The 20,895-nt window shown below is 53.3% G+C and overlaps 1 protein-coding gene across 10 annotated transcripts in view; it reads left to right on the forward strand.

Moving 5' to 3' along the window:
* The window catches only part of MAST3 (microtubule associated serine/threonine kinase 3), a 41,793-nt gene continuing 24,648 nt past the window's right edge, over positions 3,751-20,895 (forward strand). For 4 of the 10 annotated variants that reach the window (XM_018051413.1, XM_018051415.1, XM_018051414.1 and 1 more), the window contains exon 1: positions 13,009-13,316. In XM_018051413.1, the coding sequence (XP_017906902.1) occupies positions 13,117-13,316 (200 nt within the window). In that variant the 5' untranslated portion in view covers positions 13,009-13,116. Of the gene's footprint in view, positions 3,828-10,034; positions 10,067-12,761; positions 12,951-13,008; positions 13,317-18,721; positions 19,153-20,895 lie in introns of those variants that run through there. The other 6 variants (XM_018051420.1, XM_018051422.1, XM_018051423.1 and 3 more) reach the window with 3 other exon arrangements.

The raw sequence follows: 20,895 nt of genomic DNA on the forward strand, positions 1-20,895 counted from the left end.
AACCCCCTCAGCTTTGAGGTGTCTCTCTTATCCGATTAATAGTTTTCTAACAGACATAAAACACCTTGCTAAAAACTATCAAGGGGGCACTCTTTCTGTCCACTTCTGATGTCTATGTCAGAAGTTTTCCCTGTCTATATTATACTTTAATAAAACTTGGCTACACAAAAAGCTTCAAGCAGTCAAGCCTCATCTTTGACCCTGGATCGAAATCCTCTCCTCCGGAGGTCACAAAACCTGGTGTAACGCACAGCTCGCAGCAACCTTTCATACAGGGAACCTCTTCACCTCCAGGTTCCGGCCAAAGTCCCAGGGAAGATACTGATTGGCTGAAATTGAGTCACATCTCCATCTGGAACCAATCACAGTGGCTGGATGCAAAACTCTAGGTCACATGTCCACCCCAGCCTGGCCTCCAATAGAACTTTTAGGCAGAACTAGCCAGAGACAGCCCACTCCAGTACTCTTGCCTGGCAAATCCCATGGACGGAGGAGCCTGGTAGGCTGCAGTCCATGGGGTCGCTAAGAGTTGAACATGACTGAGCGACTTCCCTTTCACTTTCCACTTTCATGCATTGGAGAAGGAAATGGCAACCCACTCCAGTGTTCTTGCCTGGAGAATCCCAGGGATGGGGGAGCCTGGTGGGCTGCCGTCTCTGGGGTTGCACAGAGTTGGACACGACTGAAGCGACTTAGCAGCAGCAGCAGCAGCAGCAGCAGCAGCCAGAGACAGAAAGTTGGCTATTTTAGGGCATGAGTTTACTATTACCTAGGTGTATGCAAGCTCTAACTGAAGCCCATTTGGTGTAGGGTTGTCAGATAAAATATGTCACCCCCCAGTTAAATTGGAATCTCAGATAAATGAAAGTGAAAAGTGAAAGTCACGTCCAACTCTTTGGAACCCCAATGGACTATACAGTCCATAGAATTCTCTAAGCCAGAATACTGGAGTGGGTAGCCTTTCTCTTCTCTAGGGTATCTTCCCAACCCAGGGATCGAACCCAGGTCTCCTGCATTGCAGATGGATTCTTTACCAACTGAGCCACAAGTGAAGCCCAAGAATCCTGGAGTGTGCAAACTATCTCTTCTCTAGCGGATCTTCCTGACCCAGGAATCAAACTGGGGTCTCCTGCATTGCAGGCAGACTCTTTATTAACTGAGTTATCAGGGAATCAGATAAATAATAGAGGGCTTTTTGCATACTTACATCCCAATTATTGTGCAGAGTAATATACTGAAAAAGTATTCATGGTTTATCTGAAATGAAATGTAACTAGGTGTCTGTAAGAGTTTGGTAGAATTGCCATAACAAAGTATCATAGTCTGAATGATTTCAACAACAGAAATTTTCTTCCTTATAGTTCTAGAGGCTAGAAGTCTAAGATCAAGGTGTTGGTAGGTTTGATTTCTTCCAGGGTCTCTCTCCACAGCTTGAAAATGGCCTCTTTTCCTCCTGTCTTCACATTGTCTTCCCTCATACATTTTTGTATTCCAGTCTCCTCTTCTTGACTATCTGAGCCCCCAGGGAAGCCCCTAACCTCCTCTTCTTATAAAAATATCAGCCACATTGGATTAGGATCTTCCCATATGACCTCATTTTACTTTACTTCTTCAAAGGCCTTTTCTCCAAATACATTCAGAGGTACTGGGGGATGAGGATTTCAACTTACGAATTTGGGGAGAACACAAATCAACCCCTAACAGTGACTGCTTTGGAAAACAGTTTGGTAGTTTTTTTTAAATATTTAAAAGCAGGGTTACCACACATGCGTGCTAAGTCCCTTTAGTTGCGCTTTACTCTTTTGTGTGTGTGTGTGTGTGTGTGTGTGTGTGTGTGTGTGTGTGCGCGCGCGCCTTACTCTTTGCGACTCTATGGACCGTAGCCCATAAGGCTTCTCTGTCTGTGGGATTCTCCAGGCAAGAACACTGGAGTGGGTTGCCATGCCCTCCTCCAGGGGATCTTCCTGACTCGGGGATCAAACCTGCGTCTCTTACATCTCCTGCATTGGCAGGCAGGTTCTTTACCACTAGCATCACCTTGGAAGCGCAAGTGACTATAGGACCCAGGAATTCCACTCCTAGGTATATACCCAAGAGAACTGAAAACATATTCATGTCCACACAAAAACTTGTAATACAGGTAATACATGAATGTTCACAGCAGCACTCTTCACAAGAAGCAAAAAGTAGAATAACTCAAATATCCATTAATGGATAAATGAATAAACAAAACACTATCCATGCAATAGAACATTATTCATCCCTAAAATGGAAAGGAGTGGCATTTGCTGCAATGTGAATGAATCTTGACAACATTGTGCTGAGCAAAAGAAGTCAGACACAAGAGACCACATGTTGTATGATTCTATTTACATGAAATGTCCAGAAAGGCAAATTCACAGCAGATTGGTGTTTACCAGGGGCTGAGGGGAGGGAGAGTAGGAGGTGACAGCTCGCTAGTGTAGGAGGTCTTTTGGGGTTGATGAAAGTGTTGTGGAGTTAAATAGTGGTACTGATTGCACAACTCTGTGAATATGCCTAAAAACCACAGAATTGTACGCTTTAAAAGGGTAAACTTTAGGGTAGGCAAGTTACATGCCCATTTCAACACATGTATGAGAAAAACAAATTTTGTCTTGGAGTCCTGTATTTTTTTTTTTTCAAACAGGCTTCCCTGGTGTCTCAGTGGTAAAGAATCCACCTGGCAATGCAGGAGACATGGGTTTGATCTCTGTGTCAGGAAGACCCCCTGGAGAAGGAAATGGGAACCCACTCCAGTATTCTTGTCTGGGAAATTCCATGGACAGAGGAGCCTGGCGGACTATAGTCCATAGGGTTGCAGATTGTCGGACACAACTTAGCAACTAAACAAAAACAACCTATATTTTTATGTGCTCAGTCTGGCTACCGTAACTTGGTGTGATCTTACAGTACCTCACAGACGATTAGCCAGGTCACCTCCAACCTGAGAATGTACAGTCATGTCAGGTGGAACATTAGGGTAAAAGAAGGAACCTGCAGCTGCAGAGACAGAGGGAGTTCCAGGGAAAGAGAGAATGCAGATGCCACTTTGGGACTTCAGGCTTTCTCCAGCCTCCCTTTGCCTTCTACAAAGTCATGGTGAACAATTACCATCAGATACCTATGACGGGAGGTCCTCATGAAGCATTTGGTTGGGTGCTCAGTTGACACTCAGCAAAGGCAGTCATCATCAAAAGAGAAACTGACAACTACAGTGGTTTCTTATTCTTCTAAATAAAGTTTTATTGGGACAAGGGCCAGAATTGGAGTGAGGCAAGCAGTCAGGGTCGTGCAAAGGCAGAGTCTGATCCTGTATTTAAAATGTTGATGTCTAGTTCATCATGCATTTTTGCGTTAGCTTTGATTCTTTATTGTTTTTTAAATGTTGTGTATCTTAAGGATTGTGTGTGTGTGTGTGAGTCCTTGTTAAATTTTGCACAGCAGTGAATACCCCACCACCTCACCCTTGTTGTGTGCCCCAGGCACATGGATCCTGAGCCTCAGTTTCCTCGTTTGCAAAATGGGGATAATTCTCTCCTCTAGGAAGATGTATTGCAAAGTGTTTACTTCTATGCTCTAGGGGCGGGGCGGGGCCTGGAAGGGCGGGGCAGGCTCTCCCGAAAGGGGCGGGCCTTTCGTAGCCAGCTCCCGGAGAGGGGCGGGGTCAGGCCTCGTCAGCTGACCTGTTTGGCCAATGGCGCGGGGTGGCGGGGCCTGGATGGCTGAGGCGGGGCCGGGAGCCGGCCGGCAGTGCGGACTAGCGGGCAATGGACGAGCCGAGCCTCCTGCGGCGCCGTGGGCTCCAGGTGAGGCCCCGTGCGAGCGGGCAGAGATCGCTGGTGGAGTGAACCTGCCTGGGTGCGGGATCCGGGCTTGGACGGACCGGGGGGAAGCCGAGGCAGAGGGAGGGGCGCGCTCCGAGGGCTCCCGCTTATGCACTCGCATCTCAAAGTGCTTTTCCCTAGGTGAGAAGAGGGTATGCCCATTTGCCATATGGAGAAACTGAGGCTCCTTGGGGGAAAGGGGCTGAGGGTTTCGCTCTCTCCAGCAGGAGCTCTAATAATACGAGCAACGACAGCCTTTGAGCGCTCATCGTATGTTCATGTCGTTGGTGTTAATCCTTTTACTAGTGATATGTTGTATTAATCTTTTTACTAGGGATATAGTAATATTAATTAATGTGTATTAATACGTGCTTCGTGCCTTCGCAGCGCCATCGCACCCCTGTCTCAGCTCACCCATAAGGCAAGATGGGGAGGCTGGGGCTGTCAGGCTGCCCTTTCATCAGACAAGGAAACTGAGGCTCCAGTCTAAGAAAGTCACAATCCCGAGGTCGCCCAGAGGCATGTAATTTGCCCACCCTTAACAAGCTCTCTGGTGCACCAGCCACTGCCAACTGGCTGTGTGGCCTGGGGTGTGGGGGCAGGGGCGGTGGGAGGCACTCTTGCGTCTCCGGACTTCAGTTTCCCCATTCGCTATAAGGGCCCTCCTTTTCTGACCCCTTGCCTCGGGTTTGTGTTGGGGAGGCTGCGCCGCCAGGAGATGAGAAAAAAGGCATCACAGCTAGCAGAGGCTGACATTCCAATGTGGGTGACCCCGGGCAGCAACTCCTTTGATCTCTCTGGACCTCAGTTTCTCCGTCTGTTCAATGGGAATTTAGACAATCTAGCCCTTTCCCTGGAGCTTAGACAACACATGTAGAAGCCACCGGTTGCAAGTGGGGAAACCGGGATTCATCATTTACCCAAAAAACACTTATTGAGTGCCTACTGTAGTCTCCTGGCTCCAAGAGACAGCGGTGGTGGTGAGGGGTGTTCACCCCTGGAACTGCCCTCCTGGATCTCCCAGCCTGTTGGGGGAGATGAATGCCTGAGCAGCAGTGACCCTGCCGAAGGGTCAGGTGCCATGGGGCACCCTCAGGCACCCCTGGAGAAGGTACCTGAACTGATGGTTGCCAGTGGCTTTGGGACAGAGAAGGCAGCCCCTGGTGGCAGGGCAGGGGGTTGGTGTTTGGGGAATGAATGAGGCTGAGAGAAGCCAGAAAGGACAGGGGAAATGGGTACTGAAGCTGAGGAGAATGGGGAAAGGCAGGCCTTGAACCTGGCTGCCAGACTGTGAACTTGTCTAAAGGTGACGGGGGGTGCGGTCACCTGGATTTGGGTTGGGGAACAGGGAGGGTGTGGGTAGAGCTGAAAGGCAGAGACCCTGATGGCATGGGGAAGGAGGGGCAGGAGAAGGGCAGGGGTCATTGCTCAAGGCAAGAGCAGGGGGACCCTGAGCATAGATGAAGGGGTTCAGCTGGACTAGTGAGCACTGGGGAACCAGGCCCCGCCCAGAGCCCCAGATAGATTTGAGCCCCGCCCGCAGCCTCTTAAAATAGAGAAACTGCCTTCGGGTAGGCGAATGGGGGTGCAACTGACGTCAGAAAGTGGGGGCCTCTTCCATGGGGAGGAGGTACCCATTCCCTGAGGACGAATCCCATGTTACAAATGGGGAAACTAAAGCTCATAGAATCATAAGCTCTGTCCAGGTGTCCCAGTGGTTAACAGAGTCAGGATCTGAACCCACACCGACCTAGCTCTCCCTCCAGACCAACCCCACATTGGCAGGACTCCATCCAAGGAGGTGAAGGGATGAGTAGGGATTGCCCAGGTGAGTGAGGGCAACCTGAGCAGAGGGAACAGCACGTGGAAATGCTCAGAGGTATGCAAACATATGTGTTTATGGGGCAAGCAGAGACCATTTCTTAGCACTGGAACTGGGCACGTGAGATGGATTCATCTAACTCTAGGGCTTCTAGCACTGATTTTGAAGAGGTTAGACTTTCTCCCTAGGGTGATTAGGAGCTGTGGAAGGTGCTGGAGCAGGGGAGGTCATGTCAGATCTGAGAGCTTTGAAAGACTCCTCTGGAGCAGGTGGGGGTCTAAAAAAGAGCCAGAAACAAGGAAAGCATCTTGTAAAGGACCAAGTAGGAGATACAATGAAAATATTTTTTAAAATAACAATAGGAGTGTAAATAACTGCTCACATTATGGGGCACCTACAAATGCTAAATGCTAAGCATGTATTTAAGTCTCCAACAGCCCAGGGGATTATTAGCTTTATTTATCAGAGGGGGAAACTGAGGCTCAGAGAGGGAAAGTAACAGCCAGGAAGTCAGAATTGAAATTCTAACTGGTCTGGCACTTGAGAGTGCAAAGATGTTGAGGGCTTCGATTTGGGGGATCAGTCACACACTCCTTCAATTGCAGCTCTGAGCAGCACCCCCCACCTCCCCCCGCTCCCCATCAGGGGGCAGCCTGCTGATCAGAGTCAATCAAGTCAATCATTTATCCTGGAGGCTAATCTTTGCCACAGGTCAAAGAGTCAATTCATAAAAGTTCGGGAAAGTCATGAGCCGATTGAGCAGTCCAGACAATACATGGAGGTGTCTTGGCCAGTCTGACTGTGGCAATGCAGGGTATGCTGTTGGCTGAGTGGTTTTGTTGTTGTTTAGTTGATAAGTGTGTCCAGGTCTTTGCAACTCCTTGGACTGTAGCCCAACAGGCTCCTCTGTCCATGAGATTTCCCAGGCAAGAATACTGGAGTGGGTTTCTTTCTCCTTCTCCAGAGGATCTTCCCCACCAAGGGATCAAGCCTTTGTCTCCCTCATTGGTGGGCAGATTCTTCATCGCTAAGCCACCAGGGAAGCCTGACTGAATACTAGCAGGTGATAAATAGGGCCTGGCTTGGCCCCTGGGCCACCAGTTTGCCTTGGCTGTGGGTAAAGGGAAGAGGAGACTGGCTCTTCCTGGTCTGGGTTAAGCTCAGCCTTCTGTGTAGCGATTGTCGGCACCAGTTAACATAAGCTGTTATTACTAGGATTACTACCACTATTAGTCTATCATTATTTTCTTTTCCCATTTGGCCCTTTGCTTCACCAATGACAGAATTTTATAACACCAGATCCCCAAACAGAGCATGCGGGGACAGAGAAATTGGCCAGTCTGTGTCTGGACTTTGTCTCTGCTGCTGCTGGGGAAGCTCCCTGGAAGGGCCATCTGGCATTCTCATGGCCCAGTTCCAACTATTCTCCTCCTCCAGGAAGTCCTCTGGCTGTGCCATGTGGTCCTTACTGATCTCTCTCTCTCTGCTCCAGCTGCCACCTTCCCGTGAGACTTGGTCCTACCGGGCTGAGTCCCACCTCCACCCTACTATCTCCCGTTAGCCTGCTGGTCCAACTTGAAGACCCCTCCAGGAAGTCTTTTGGCTCCCCACTCCCTCTAGCCCCTTCTCTTCCTCTGGGTCCTTGCTAGTGCCTCCAGTATGGGGGTGTCCATGCCTTCCCCTGTCTCCTTCAGACTGGGGATTCCTCCAGGTGGAGCTGAGGCTTCTGGTGAAGAGGCAGCATCACCCAGCCCAGAAGCGGATACCATAAATATTATCTTTAAAGGGCGGTTCCAGGGGGTTGGACCCCTCCCCGCCACCTCCACCCCCTTTCTAGGCGAGAACCACTCCCTCTTTCTAGGCGAGAACAGCTGGCAAAGAGGAGGTTGAAGGCAGAAGCAGATGGTGCAGGGAGCAGAGGGTCCGGGGGTGGTTCCGGGAGAGTTCCATGTGGGCCCAGCATTCCACTGAGCCTATGCAGGGGGCTACTGACCTTCCCTCATCTCTCTTTGCCACTTCACATCTTTTTGTATTTTGGAAGTAAATTAAAATTTGTGGATTAATTGTGAATTATCAACCTCACAAAACAATTGTCTTGGCTTCTTTTTATCAAAGCCTCCCCCAGCCCTGAGCCTGCTGCTTGACAGGGCCCCATGTAACTGGACCATTTCCAAACAAGGAAACTGAGGCTCAGAGGGATGAAGTTGTTTGGCGAAGATCATACAGCCCAGATTGAGGAGCCAGACTGGGAACCAAAGACTGTGAGGGTTTTAGAAGGAACTGGCTGGGATAGGGGGGTATATGTGTATGTGTACACGTGTGGGCACAGCAAAAACCCCTGAGCTCAGATCCCAGCTCCTCCCTGTTTTGTGGGTTAGTAGAGGAAGGAGGAAGCCGGCATAAGAACTCACAACAATTGGAGGGGGCCAGTGGAGCCCCGAATGGTGGTGGGTCAGGGACCGTTTGCCCCACACGATACTGAGCTCTCCATCCCCGGAGGTATTCAAGCAAACAAGGAGACTTCAGGTTGGCAGGTGAGCCTCCTCCCATCTTGAAGGGCTCTGACTTGATTTTCTGATCTCAAGGTAGTTGGGGTCCAGCCTCGGGGCTTCACCCTATCCCTGCAGATCCATCTCTTCCTCTGCCTGGAGACCCCACCAACCCTTCCCAGCCCTGTCATCTCAGAGCCCAGCAGCTTCCGGCCCCCTCCAATTGGCAGCGGGGGCTGATGACGTCATTGTTGCCATGACGAACGCCCAACTCTAGATGTGGGCAGCCCTGAACCCACCGAGATAAAAATAGTTGTGTATCCTCAACGCTACCGCCCCAGCGTGTGTGTTTGTGTGTGGTGTCCAGAGACCTGGATTCCCGACCCTGCCTCAGTCAAGAGATGTGGGCAGCTGCTGCCCTCCGCGCCTCAGTTACCCTGCCTGTAAAAAGGCCTCTGTTCCTGGTACGTAGTGGAGGCTCAGTGATTGTGAGTAAAATTTAGCGGGTATTGCGATCGTCTGCGAAGGCCCTTGCTAAGTTCAAAAATAACACAACAACCCACGACGGTAATAATTTCTGATCATTTTACCCCAGACCCCGCTTTACAGTGTCTCCACATTACACATGGGGAAACCAAAGCACAGGGGCTACCAACCACTTGGCTCAGGGTCCCACTGACAGGAAAGAAGAGATAATAGATCTGGACCCAGGTCTGAGTGTCCTCGGAGTCTTTTTTTTTTTTTTTTTTTTTTTTTACTCAGAGTTTTTGTTTTCTCCACTAATCTGTCCTCGGATTCTAAACCTGTGCTACACAGCCTTTTGAGAATTAAAAAATCCTCTTGGGCAAACCACATTTGAGGATGAACTCTGGGATCCCAGTGGACCCCAAGCATAGGGATTTCTTGTATATGGTAAGGACACCCAGGATTGGTGCAGATCAGCTTGCTGAGCTCTGCATCTTCAGTAGGGTGTGTGCCCCCAGCCCCCATTGATGACCAGGACATGAACCTGCCTGGATTTTGCAGAGGGTGAGCAGAAATGGCTTTCAGATCTGGGAGGGCCCAGGGTAAGGATGATGCAGGAATCTCCCTTTCCTTAAATGTTGTTGTCCAGTCGCTAAGTTGTGTCTGACTCTTTGTGACCCCATGGGCTGCAGTACCTCAGGCTTCCCTGTCCTTCACTATCCCCCAGAGTTTGCTTAAATTCATGTCCATTGAGTTAGTGATGCTATCTAATCATCTCATCCTCTCCCACTCTCTTCTCCTCTTGCCCTCAGTCTTTCCCAGCATCAGTGTCTTTTCCATTGAGCCAGCTCTTCGCATCAGGTGGCCAAAGTACTGGAGCTTCAGCTTCAGCATCAGTCCTACCAGTGAATATTCACAGGTTGATTTCTTTTAGGACTGACTGATTTGATCTCCTTGAAGTCCAAGAGACTCTAACGAGTCTTTTCCAGCACCACAATTTGAAAGCATCAGTTCTTCGGCTCTCAGTCTTCTTTCCTCAGTAGAATATTAGCATTAATATTTAGCCACTACTGATATAGTTATTTGTTAAATCAACTAATTTATTTTAAATAATGAAGTTATTTTTAATGTAAGGAGTCTGAGAGGGCTTCCTGGAGGAAAGGATGTTTGAGCTGAGAAGTGAAGGATGAACATCAATTAACTAGCACGGGAAGGGAGGGAAAGTGGTCCCGACAGAGGATGCAGGTGGTGCAAAGGCCCTGAGGCAGGGCTGAGTTCAGTGTATGGGGTGAGCAGAAAAGAGGCATTGGTTGGAACAGGGTGAACAAGGGGCCAACTGGGAGATGAGGTGAGTGGAAGGCTAGGGAAGTGAGGGGTTTGTCTCCTTGGGAATGACTCCTGTTTTCTTTTCAGAAGGAGCTGAGCCTACCACGCCGGGGACGTGGGTGAGTTCACCTTGGGCCAGTTGGCTGGGTGGAGCCCTATGGTCCTGGGCACAGATATTTCAGTGGCAGCATCTGAATTGTGAATTTATTTAATAATTACTACAAAGCTTCTCACCTTGATCCTGCCCTGCCCCCCTTTCCCCCTGGTGTTTGCAAAGTACTTCACAGGCACCTCACCACAGGCTGGGAGGTGAGGTACACATCGTGCCAGTTTGGAAACAGGAACCTGAAGTGCATAAGGGTTGCATCACTGGCCAAAAGCATCCAACTTGAAAGGGTGGTTTCCAGAGTCCAGACTGTAAAATTCCAATCTGGTGTCCTGGAATCGGCTTGCATGCCTCCCATGACAGAAAGCTCATTCTATTTCAGGGAACATCGGTGGAAAATCATACAATTCAGGGTCACGTTAATGTTCCTGGCGGTTGGCATTGTGAGATCCCTCAGACTCAGAGAAGATTTGTTAAATGTCCTCACTGGCTTGTTGATGTTGCTTAGTCACCAAGTCACGTGCCACTCTGTGACCACCTGGACAGTAGCCCACCAGGCTCCTGTCCATAGGGTTTCTCAGGCAAGAATACTAGAGTGGGTTGCCATGCCCTTCTCCAGCGGATCTTCCTGACCCAGGGATCGAATCTGCGTCTCTTGTGTGTCTTGCATTGGCAGGCAGATTCTTTATCACTGAGCCACCTGGGAAGCGCCCAGGTTTACACAGGCTTATCTGGGCTTCCCTGGTAGCTCAGCTGGTAAAGAATTCGCATGCAATGCAGGAGACCGCCCGCAATACAGGAGACGCAGGATTGACCCCTGGGTCAGGAAGATGGCTGAGAAGAGAATGGCTACCCACTCCAGTGTTCTTGCCTGGGAAATCCCATGGTCAGAGAGCCTGGTGGGCTACAGTCCATGGGGTCACAAAGAGTTGGACACGAGTGAAGCCACTTAGCACACTTAGCAGCATCGGTGGGAAAACCAAAGTCCAGGAAGGGGACTTTGAGGGGAGGGGTTTGCCTTGTGCTTGTGGTCTGGGGAAGTATGATGGCAAACACTGCCTCTTTGGAGGCTTGGAAGCTGTGTTTGGCTGAGTTGCGGGTGGGAATTCCCTTGCGCCTCAGTGAAATCACTCCCTCAGCAAACTTCTTCTGAGTATCTACTGTGTGCTAGGTTCTGTTCCAGGCACAGGCGACAGGGTGAGAAGTTAATGCTGGACCCTGTCATGCAGCTCGCACTGTCTTGGACAAAATGATGAAGTGATGTTCTATAGCATGAGTGTGTGTGTGTGTGTGTGTGTGTGTGTGTGTGCGCGCGCGCGTGCGTGCGCGCGTGCGCCGCTCAGTCATCTGATTCTTTGCGACCCCACGGACTGCAGCCTCCCAGCTTCCTCTGTCCATGGGATTTTTCAGGCAAGAATCCTGGAGCGGGTTGCCATTTCCTACTCCAGGGGATCTTCCTGACCCAGCGATTGAACCCCTTGTCTCTTGGTCTCTTGCATTGGCAGGCGGATACTTTACCACTGTGCCACCTGGGAAGTGATGTTATACAGGGGAGAGATTAGAGGCAGACAGAGGGGGCTGGAGGGTGGCTTTAGAGGAAGTGACATTTGAGATTAGATCTAGAAGAAGAGGTAGAGAGGCCAGGGGAAAGGGTAGGGGGAACAGCATTCCAGGTGTAGAGAACCGCATGGTCGAAGGTCCTGAGTGCAAACCTACTTAGTATTGGAGAAACAGCATGGAGACCGGAGTGGAGAGAGAGGAAAAGGGGTAGATCCTGGGGGCTGGATGAGAGTTTGAAGTCTGGTGGTGGGGCTGGTGTCAGAGTAGCCCCCAAGTCCAGACCCTCTCTTGTTGGACGGAGGGTAGTGCAGCAGGTGGGGAGGGACCTGCGGGCTCCATTAGGGGCGGGGCTTGGGCTCCATCTGGAAGGCCGGCACTGACCCCAGCCTTTGCCCAGGCTGGGGGCGGGGTGGTGGGCGGTGAATCAGTCCAAACTGCAGAGGGCAAAGTCCGGGACCACGGCTTAGGACCGGGACAAACACTCCCTGAAGGCTGTCTACTCTTAGCCACCTGCGGTGTGCCTGACTCGTTCTAACCAGGATTTCTAGGGCGCTGCGGCCAGGCACAGACAACCCCAGACTTTCGGGAGTCTGGGCTGGGCAGGAGGGAGGCTGGGGCTCGGAACGCCGGAGGTCCACTTATATTAGGGAGGCTGATGGGGCTGAATTCGGATATGAATGAAGGCAATGACGGTCCTGGCAAAGGGAACCCAGGGAAGCAAAGTCCCGGAGGCGTGGTCGGGGCCTCCGGTGTGCCGGGAGATGCTGACACCGGCGGCGGGTGGCTAGGGACGTGGGGCTGAGCCCCTGCGGCGGTGGCCAGTGGGAAAATAGGGGCGGGGCACGCTCCAACCCGGGTCAAGAGACGCCCCCCCTTCGAGGGCGGGGCTGGGCGAGCGCCCTGTCTCAGCCGGAAAGGGGCGGGGCCAGTTGATGGAGCAATGAAACCGGTTGAGAAGGCAGTGACCGCCCTTCCTTTCCGACTGTGCAGCTCAGTGACCCTCGCCGGCCCTTCCTGGGAGAAGGTGGCACCGATGCCTCCTGCCTCCCGCAATCCGATCTTTCCTGCTAGGCTGGGCCTGCGCGTAGGTGCAGGGCTCGGAGCCCCGCCCCTGGGCGGAGAGAGCCCGCCCCCCCGCCCCCCGCAGCCCAGCCCCCACTCCGCGTCCGCCTCGCCTGCTAGGCGTGCTGTCCTGGCGTCCTGTGTCTGTCCGTCCGATTGCGACACGATCAGGGCGGCCACGAAGGGGGCGTCAGTACTCGGTCGCGGTCGCATAGACGCGGCCTCGGCATGAAGTCCCGCAGGGACAAGCTGCACATCCCGGCGCTGACCCTCGAGTGAGTGCTTGACCCTGGAAGGGGAGAGGGAGGGGAAGAGGGGCGGGGTGACAACCACCCTTCCTCCGCGTCTCTGTTCAAGTCGCCCCAATCGCACCACCGCCTCCGGGGAGCCCTCCCGGGTCATCGATCTGGCCCCGCCCTCGTGGCCTACGGTAGATCCAGTATGCCCAGCCTCAGGCCCCTTCTCCCTAAGGGAACCACGCCCTGGTCCCATCTCCAGCCACACGCAGGGGCCGTTGCCAGGTTCACCGTCCCCAGCCTCTTTCTTTGCAGTCTGTCTCCAAGCAGCCAGAGCCCGTCCTTGCTGAGTCCCAGCAGCCCCTGCAGCCCTTGCAGCCCTTCGCTGGGCCTGCACCCCTGGAGGTAAGTGACCGTGCACGCGGGCAGGGCATGGACATTGCCCTGGCATCCCAGAGACTTGGAAGCCGCCCAGATCCAGCTCCCTTCCCCAAGGTACTGTGGGCTGGTGACATGGACTCTCTGGGCCTCAGTTTACCCCTCCATAAAATGACACTGTGATCCACACGCGGACCATGATGGGAAAATTCCATATTCAGTCAGAGCCAGCAGGTCCCCCATCTGGCAGATGGCCAGGGCAAGGCCAGAACTTGAGCTGTTGCCCAAGGACTTCCTCGAGACAGGTGCTGGGTTCCCAGCCTGTTCAGGGCCTTGATGAATTGGCCTGGCCTCCTGGGCTGTGACCCAGCTGAAGCTGGCCTGAAAACTCCTCCCTCTGAATGTACACACACACACTCACTCACTCACTCACCCCTAAGGCTGAGAATCCACCATTGGAGCCCCGCACTGAACTTAACCAGGCAGAGTGGCATAGGGGGAAAAAAACCAGCTTGACTGGGCACCAGCTCTCTACCAAATGCCTTCTTTCCCCTCCACAACCTTGGGAGAGGAGCGCCCTTTCTGATCCCATTTCCGAGCAGAGGAAACTGAAGAAACTGAGGTTCGGAGAGGAGACATCAGTTCCCCTGGTCCAGTATGTCTGGGGGCTAAGTGTCTGGACAAGCTTTGCCATCAGAGTCTGTTAAGAGTTCGAACTACCCTTTGTAACTGGAGAAGTGGGCGTCTCAGGCTCTTGCCCCTGTACAGGAAAGAACATCAGGGTTATAATGGGCTCCTTGCACAGCTTGGGCAAAATTTAGGGAGGTGACAGAGGTACAGGTCAGTGATGTCTAGAATTTGATGGCCTATTAACCATTTACACCTTAGTATAAATGAGCTGCTCAGACTCTTTCCCTGGGCCTTTAATGGAGAGAAGAGAGAACACCTTGGAGCCCACACCAGGTGCTGGGCATCTACTGTGTGCCAGGTGCTAAGGACATATCTGTGAACCAGAGGAGCATAGTTCCTTCCTCGTGGGGCTCTCAGTCAGTTCTCAGGCAGTAGGCAATGAACAAGGGGATGGGCAAACAAGACGCATTCAGAGGGAGACCTCTGAATATGGTGTCTGAGCCAAGGCCTGAGCAGAGCTAGGGGAAGGAAGGCGCCAAACAGAGAGACGTGCACATGCAGAGGTCCTGAGGCTGGACCGAGACTTTTTATAATTTTTTAATTTATGGCCACGCTCCCCGCACTATGTGGGGTCTTAGTTCCCCAACCAGGGATCTAACCCCCACCCCCTGCAGTAGAAGCACCCAGTCTTAACAACTAGACCACTGGGGAAGCCTCAGGACCAAGATTTTAAAGCCTCTGTGGCCGCCTTGGGGAGAGAAAGGTTGGCTGGGGACAGGAGATAGGAATGGAGGTGACGGAGGCAGGGAAGTGGCTAGGGCAACATCCAGGTAGGAGACGGTGTGGTCTGGACCAGGCTGGGGTGCCTCAATGGAAGGCAGAGATGGTGTCGCCTCCTGTTTAGCAGAGGAGGCGATTGCAGCTTAGGACCTCTGAGTGTGTTGTCCAGGAGCACCTTGGGAGAGAGTATCAGGCCAGATCTGACTCTTGAGTCTTTGGCCTCAACCCCAGGTGAGGACCGGATGAGGGGAGGGACCTCTTGAAAGCAGATGAGCCAGTTTTACCAGGAGGAAATGGAGGCAGAGAGCTTGGGGCCCAAGCTGAGTCCGCTGGTCCCCTTTCTCACCACCAGGGGGCAGCAGAGCCACATTGCCTTGGGCCAGGCAAAGAACTGGGTCCCGGTCTCCTCTGCTCTGAGCACTTTAAGAATAAGCCCACACTTGTCCCCTCAGCCTCCAAAGCCCTATGGGTCCAGCCCACGGTGTGCCAGTAACTGTGTAAATAGGAAAGTGTTAGGTGAACACAGTGATGCACCCCTCCACCCCCACCCATCCGTCTCATTCTGGAGCTCACCTGACTACTCCTGTGGCTCCCTGGACGGCCAGAGTATAAGCTGGTCCAGCCTCAGGGCCTTTGCACTTGCTGTCCCCTCCTCTGCTTAGAGCTCCATTTTCTCTAGTTACTCCTTTATTCATCTGTCAAGTCTCCGTCAAGCTCTCAGATAGGAAGCCTTTCCTGACCAACCCTCCCCGCCCCCCACCCCACCATAAGGGCCCCAAGCCCCACTTACATCCGTGTTGTGCATCCTGACCCCACCGTGAGTGTGATGCGGTGGGCCTTAGTTACAGCCCTCAGGCTCCTGGTTGATGCATGCGGGATCTTTCGTTGCAATGCACAGGTTTCTGTCTAGCTGTGGTACTTGGGCTCAGGATGTAAGCTCAGTAGTTGGGGCGGGGTCAGTTGCCCCGCAACATGTAGGATCCCAGTTCCCCAACCAGGGATCGAACCCGTATCCCCTACATTAGATGGCAGATTCTCAACCATTGGACCACCAGGGAAGTCCCTCTGTGTTTTCCTGTGTGATTATTGGGTTGTTTTTTTTCACCCAAAGGTATGGGAGCCCCTTGAGGATCTGACTTCATCTGTCCTGGTCATCCTATAGCCTCAGGCACAGCCTGGTAGACAGCAGGTGCTCAGTTAATGCTTGGCGCACAAATAGGAAGTGGCTGGGAGGGCCCCACCTGTGTTGGGATGCAGGGAGCAGATGGAAGAGAAGGGGTCTTGAGTTGGGTCCATATGGCCAAGGGGACAACAAAGAGGCTGTTCCTGCTTGGAAGGAACAGAAGGAGGAGGGCTCCCTCTGGCCTTGAACACCAAGGACAGGAAGATTTTGGATTTTCTACCGAGAGTACTGGGAACCCCGCAAGGTATGGGGCTTGGAGGGGTGTGGACAGCTCTTGGGCAGGTGGAAGGGGCTACAGTGGTCTGACTGATGTGGGGTCAGGAATGGGGGTCTCTATGTCCACCGACGGCTTCCCTGTTTACACAGTTACTGGCACAGGCAGAGAGAGGCAAAGCCCTAGGCACAAAGCCGGGGTCCGAGCTCTAGGAAAGGGATTAATCCAGGAGTGTGGATTTGCTGTAAAATGAGGAGCCGTGGAGGGTGTGTGAGCAGGGGAGGACCTTGATCTGGTGGGCAGTGGGCTGGTGCTGGAGATTTCTGGCTCAGCCAGCCTTTCACAGGAGGTCTTTGCCATGGCCATGGGTCCCCTGGATTGCCAGCTGTAGCCTGGTCTGCAGAGGAGGAAACGGAGGCCAGATGGGCGTGGGAGAAGCAGCTGCTGGGGATGCCAGCGTTGTGGGCGTAATGGGAGGCAGGCAGGCAGTGCAGGCTGGGAACGATGGGCAACTCCTTTTCTAGCTGTGTGCAGAAGTGTCCCTGGCACGTGTGGTGGGGAGGGGGGAGCTTGTGGATACAGAGTGTTAGCGTATGGTGCTTGAGACCATGACTTCATCCCCACTTCGGTTCCTAGACCTATGGGACCTCGAATTCCTCCCAGGCAGGAGGCTCTGTTTCCTGTACGTGGCTCTGGCTAAATACCTGAGGATCCTGGGTGACCTCTCTTATCCTCATCTCTTCATCTCACCCCTTAACAGCACCTCTTCTTTAGCCTCAGAATACATCCAGAATTTACCCACTTCCCTCTACAGCCCCACCCTGGTCCAACCCTCAGTATCCCCCTCCCAGACCCTGTTACAGCCCCTCACTAGCCTCCTGCCACCTTCCACTCCTGCCCCAACAGCTCCTGTTCCCCATGGCAGACACGAGGGAGGCTGATTTACAATAGTCCGGATCACACCCTTCCTCTGCTCACACATCCTCCAAGGCTCCCTGTTGCCCCCGCAGTAAAACTGCCATCTCCCTGCAGCCCACAAGGCCTGTATGGAGAGTCTTGCTGGTGTCTTCCTCTCAGCCCTGCCTCAGAGCCTTTGCATGAGCTGTGCTCTCTGCCTGAGATGCTTTTTCTCCATGGCTGGCGCCGCTGCCTTCTCAGTGTCACTTCAGAGAGGCTAAAGTTGTCCTTTGCCAGTGTTACCCCAGTTCTTTGCCTTCCTTGACTTTAGGAAGTAACTGGTTCACGTAATTGTTTCCTGTCTCTTCTCGGCCTCCCCTACCAGACTGGGGACCCTGGCTGCAGGGATTATTTGTGTCCTGCATCCCCAGTGTCCAGTACAGAGGGTGTTCTTTTGAGTGAACGAGTGGCTAGGTATGTGTTGTTTGAGCCTCAGTCTGGAGGGCCTGGGGAGACACTCAGCAAAATCTGGGCCACTCGAAGGTGACACCGGGCTTGGAGGGAGCAAGGTGGGGAGTCTGAGAGAGACTTGAGAAGCAAGATCAGTGGCATGATGGGTGCGCAGGGTTAGGGCTATGTACCAGGCAGCAGCGCCCTCTATATGCCTCGGTTTTCTCAGATGTGGGGTCAGGCTCCAGGTCAGTCCCGCCTGGGCTAGTTCCCAAAGTGTTGTATGGCCTGTGGAGGGTTTACCTTCAGGGTGACACTGTCCCTGGTTTCCCGGGGGGGCTGCCATGAAAGGAGGAAGCATTAACTCACAGTCTACTGTGTGACACGTTACATAATGAAGACGATCTGTGCCCCAGCTCTGTACCAGGCACTTTCCGTGCCTCTGATTTCACTGTTATTCAGTCGCTAAATCCTGCCCGACTCTTTGGGACCTCATGGACTGTAGTCCACCAGGCTCCTCTGTCCTCTACTGTCTCCCAGAGTTTGCTCAAATCCATGTCCAGTTGAGTTGGTGATGGTCTCTAACCATCTCATCCTCTGCTGCCCCCTTCTCCTTTGGCCTTCAGTCTATCCCAGCATCAGGGTCTTTTCCAATGAGTCAGCTCTTTTATTGCATTTTCACAAACAGACCTGTGTAGATGGGGAAACAGAGGCCTGGAAGTTTACCTAATGCTAACATTTATCAAATGCTTACCAAGCACTCTTGGAGACACAGAGTAATCTTCATGTCAGCCCCATATTCCTCCCATTTTACAGTTGAGAATACTGAGGCTTGACAAGTTAAATCAGGTGTCTGATTCCTGATAGTAGCCAGGCTGATGGCCTTTCCTGTCATACAGACAAGAAGAGCATATCAGGTGCTCTGACTCAGTTTGCTAAACACCTCCACTATTGGAAGATGCTGGGACAAAGAATCTCAAGCCAGGGGAAGACAGAGCTGGACAGACACAAGAGAAGTCTTCCTGAACGAGGGGGACACTGGATTTTGCCAGACAGGAAAGGCATTCCAAGGAGTAAAGCCAGCGTGGGCGTGGTAGCATGAGCTGAACCTGGCCACTGGTTGGGTCTGAGTGCCACACTCCCGAAGGGCTTAATGCCTAGGGAATGGGTAGAGGGAAAAGAGGTATTTACATTTTGCTGGAAGAGAGCCAAGTTCCAAGGCCCTGCATCCAGGTACCGCCAACGCCCCGCCCCCGCCGCCTGGCAATGTCCCGCCCCTCCGCCCGCGGCCCTGGCAACGTCCCGCCCCTCCGCCCGCGGCCATGGCAACACCACGCCCACTCGCCAGCACGCGAGTCCGCCGGCCTTGCTTCCGCGTCGCTCACCCCTCCCAGCCAGGCCAGGCCCCGCCCCCGCGCGGTCCTGGGCGGGGTTCCCGGCCTCGCTCCCGGGCGCGCGCTTCCTCCTCTCCCCATACCCCCAGCCCCCGGCGCGCCCCCGCCCCTCACCGTGGGGCTCCGGGAGCAGATTCCACGGTGAAGGTTCGCGCCCCGCCGCCGCTGGTTGCGCCCCCGTGCCTCTCGGGCCTCTAGCGGCGGCGGCGGCACAAAGGGAAGAAGCATGTCCGACCCCAGCTACTGGACGGCAGTGGCGGCGCCCGGCCACCGGAGCCGCCTGGCTAAGGGAGCGTTGCTGCAGCGCTCCAAGAGGTAGGGGGCTTCGCGCGGACCTACTGAGTGGCGCGGCGGCCGACCGAGCAGACACGAGATGCCGAAAGTGCGTCTCGGCAGCGTGGCGAGGGCCACTGTGTGCGGCGGTAGGGGGAAGTGGGAGGATGCTTTGAGATCTAAGTATCCCCTGGGGTCCCAGGTACCCTCCTCTCACCGCTCCTTACCCAGACTGGAGTGTCCGTCCGCCAGGGTCAGCTCAGGTGGTGACAGAGGCTGTAGGGATTTGGGACTGAATCAGGATTCGAACCTGGGTCAGTCCTCTGGCCAGACCTGGGGAGGAGCTTCTTGGAAAAACTGAGGCTCTTTGGTCCTTGGGGCCCAGACAGCGGAAATGTTGGTTCAGAAGTAAATATTTGCTGCAGGAGGCTGGTGTGCATGTTGGTTATCAGGGGGGTGAAAAATCACGTTGTTCTATACAGAGCAAAGTGGAGTCTCAGTTTCTCCTTCTGAAAAGCAGAGAAGCTAAGTGAGGGCTGTGAGCCCTGCTGGACCTGTGTGGAAGTTCCAGCTCAGCCAGTGTCAGGGTATGAGACCTCAGGCAGTTCCTTAACCTCGCTGTGCTTAAGTGCCTCACCAGTGCTTGGTCTAGGCATTTCCAGGGGGAACACAGGCAAAGGCTGAGGAATGGGACCAGCCGCTGAAGGACCTTGAATGCCTAGTTCATGGTTCAGGCCCTTCTTCCAGAACCTGGGGAGCCGCAGAAAGCTCATGGGCACCTCAGGGATCAGGTGCCAGAAACTGACCTCAGGCCCCTCTTTTCTGACATACTTCTCACTCTCTGTTGAACCGCAAAGGTGATTATTGAAAAACTAGGCAGCTTCTTGGGGTCCTGCGCCTTCTCCAGGAAGGGCTGAGCAGATAGTTGGTGCTCAATAGATGCTCAGGAATTGAACAGAGGATGCCCAGTTCCCCTTGGAGAGCTCAGATGTAGCTGTTTTTGAGAAGGCCCTGCCTGAGAGCAAGAGGGAAGAGGCCAAGTGTTTTTCCCAAATGCTTTTGGAAGTGAAAAATGATGCGTCGGAATGAAGAGTCCAGTGAGGAGTTGGAAGAGGATGTGGGCTGTGGAGTGTGTGTGTGTGTGTGTGTTGGGGTGGGGGGTTGACAGGAAGTTTTGCAGGAACCTGTGGGTTTCACTTTTGCTTCTGCGCCTCAAACTAGAGGACAATCTCTGTGGCTGGTGACATCCGTGGCCTCAGTTTTCTGGGCTGGGAAATGGGTGTAGCCGGTCTCTCCCTCCTCTAGGCTTATTGGTATTGGTGAATGCTGGTGATTTCCCTGGCGAGTCATTGCCTTCTCTCCCACCATGCACCAAGCCCTGTGAGCAATGTATATGTACTCACCACAGTTCACCCTACGCCCCGCCCAAAGCTGAGTACTGTGTGTGTACCTTGCAAGGTGTACAGATGGGGAAACTGAGGCTCAGAGGGGGCAGTGGCAAGTAGAGCAGTGGGTAGGCTGAGCCCCTCCGCCCTGTGCATTTAGTCTCCTGAGTGGGTTGCTGACCTCGCCTTCCTTGGCCTGCATTGTGCCTCTGCCTGGAACACCGTTCCTGGCCCCGCGAGGCCCCAGCATTTCATCTCTCCCTCTCTACGCAGTTCTGCCGAGGCCAGGCTGCGTTGGCAGCTCTGGCTGCGTGGGCTGATGCACTTGTCGGGCGAGCAGAGCCGTTGCCAGGCGACTGCCAGAGTTGGAGGGGGGAACCATGTTGCTTGCAACTTCCCT

The sequence above is a fragment of the Capra hircus genome, chromosome 7 (assembly GCF_001704415.2).
Source record: "Capra hircus breed San Clemente chromosome 7, ASM170441v1, whole genome shotgun sequence".
Taxonomy (NCBI): Eukaryota; Metazoa; Chordata; class Mammalia; order Artiodactyla; family Bovidae; genus Capra; species Capra hircus.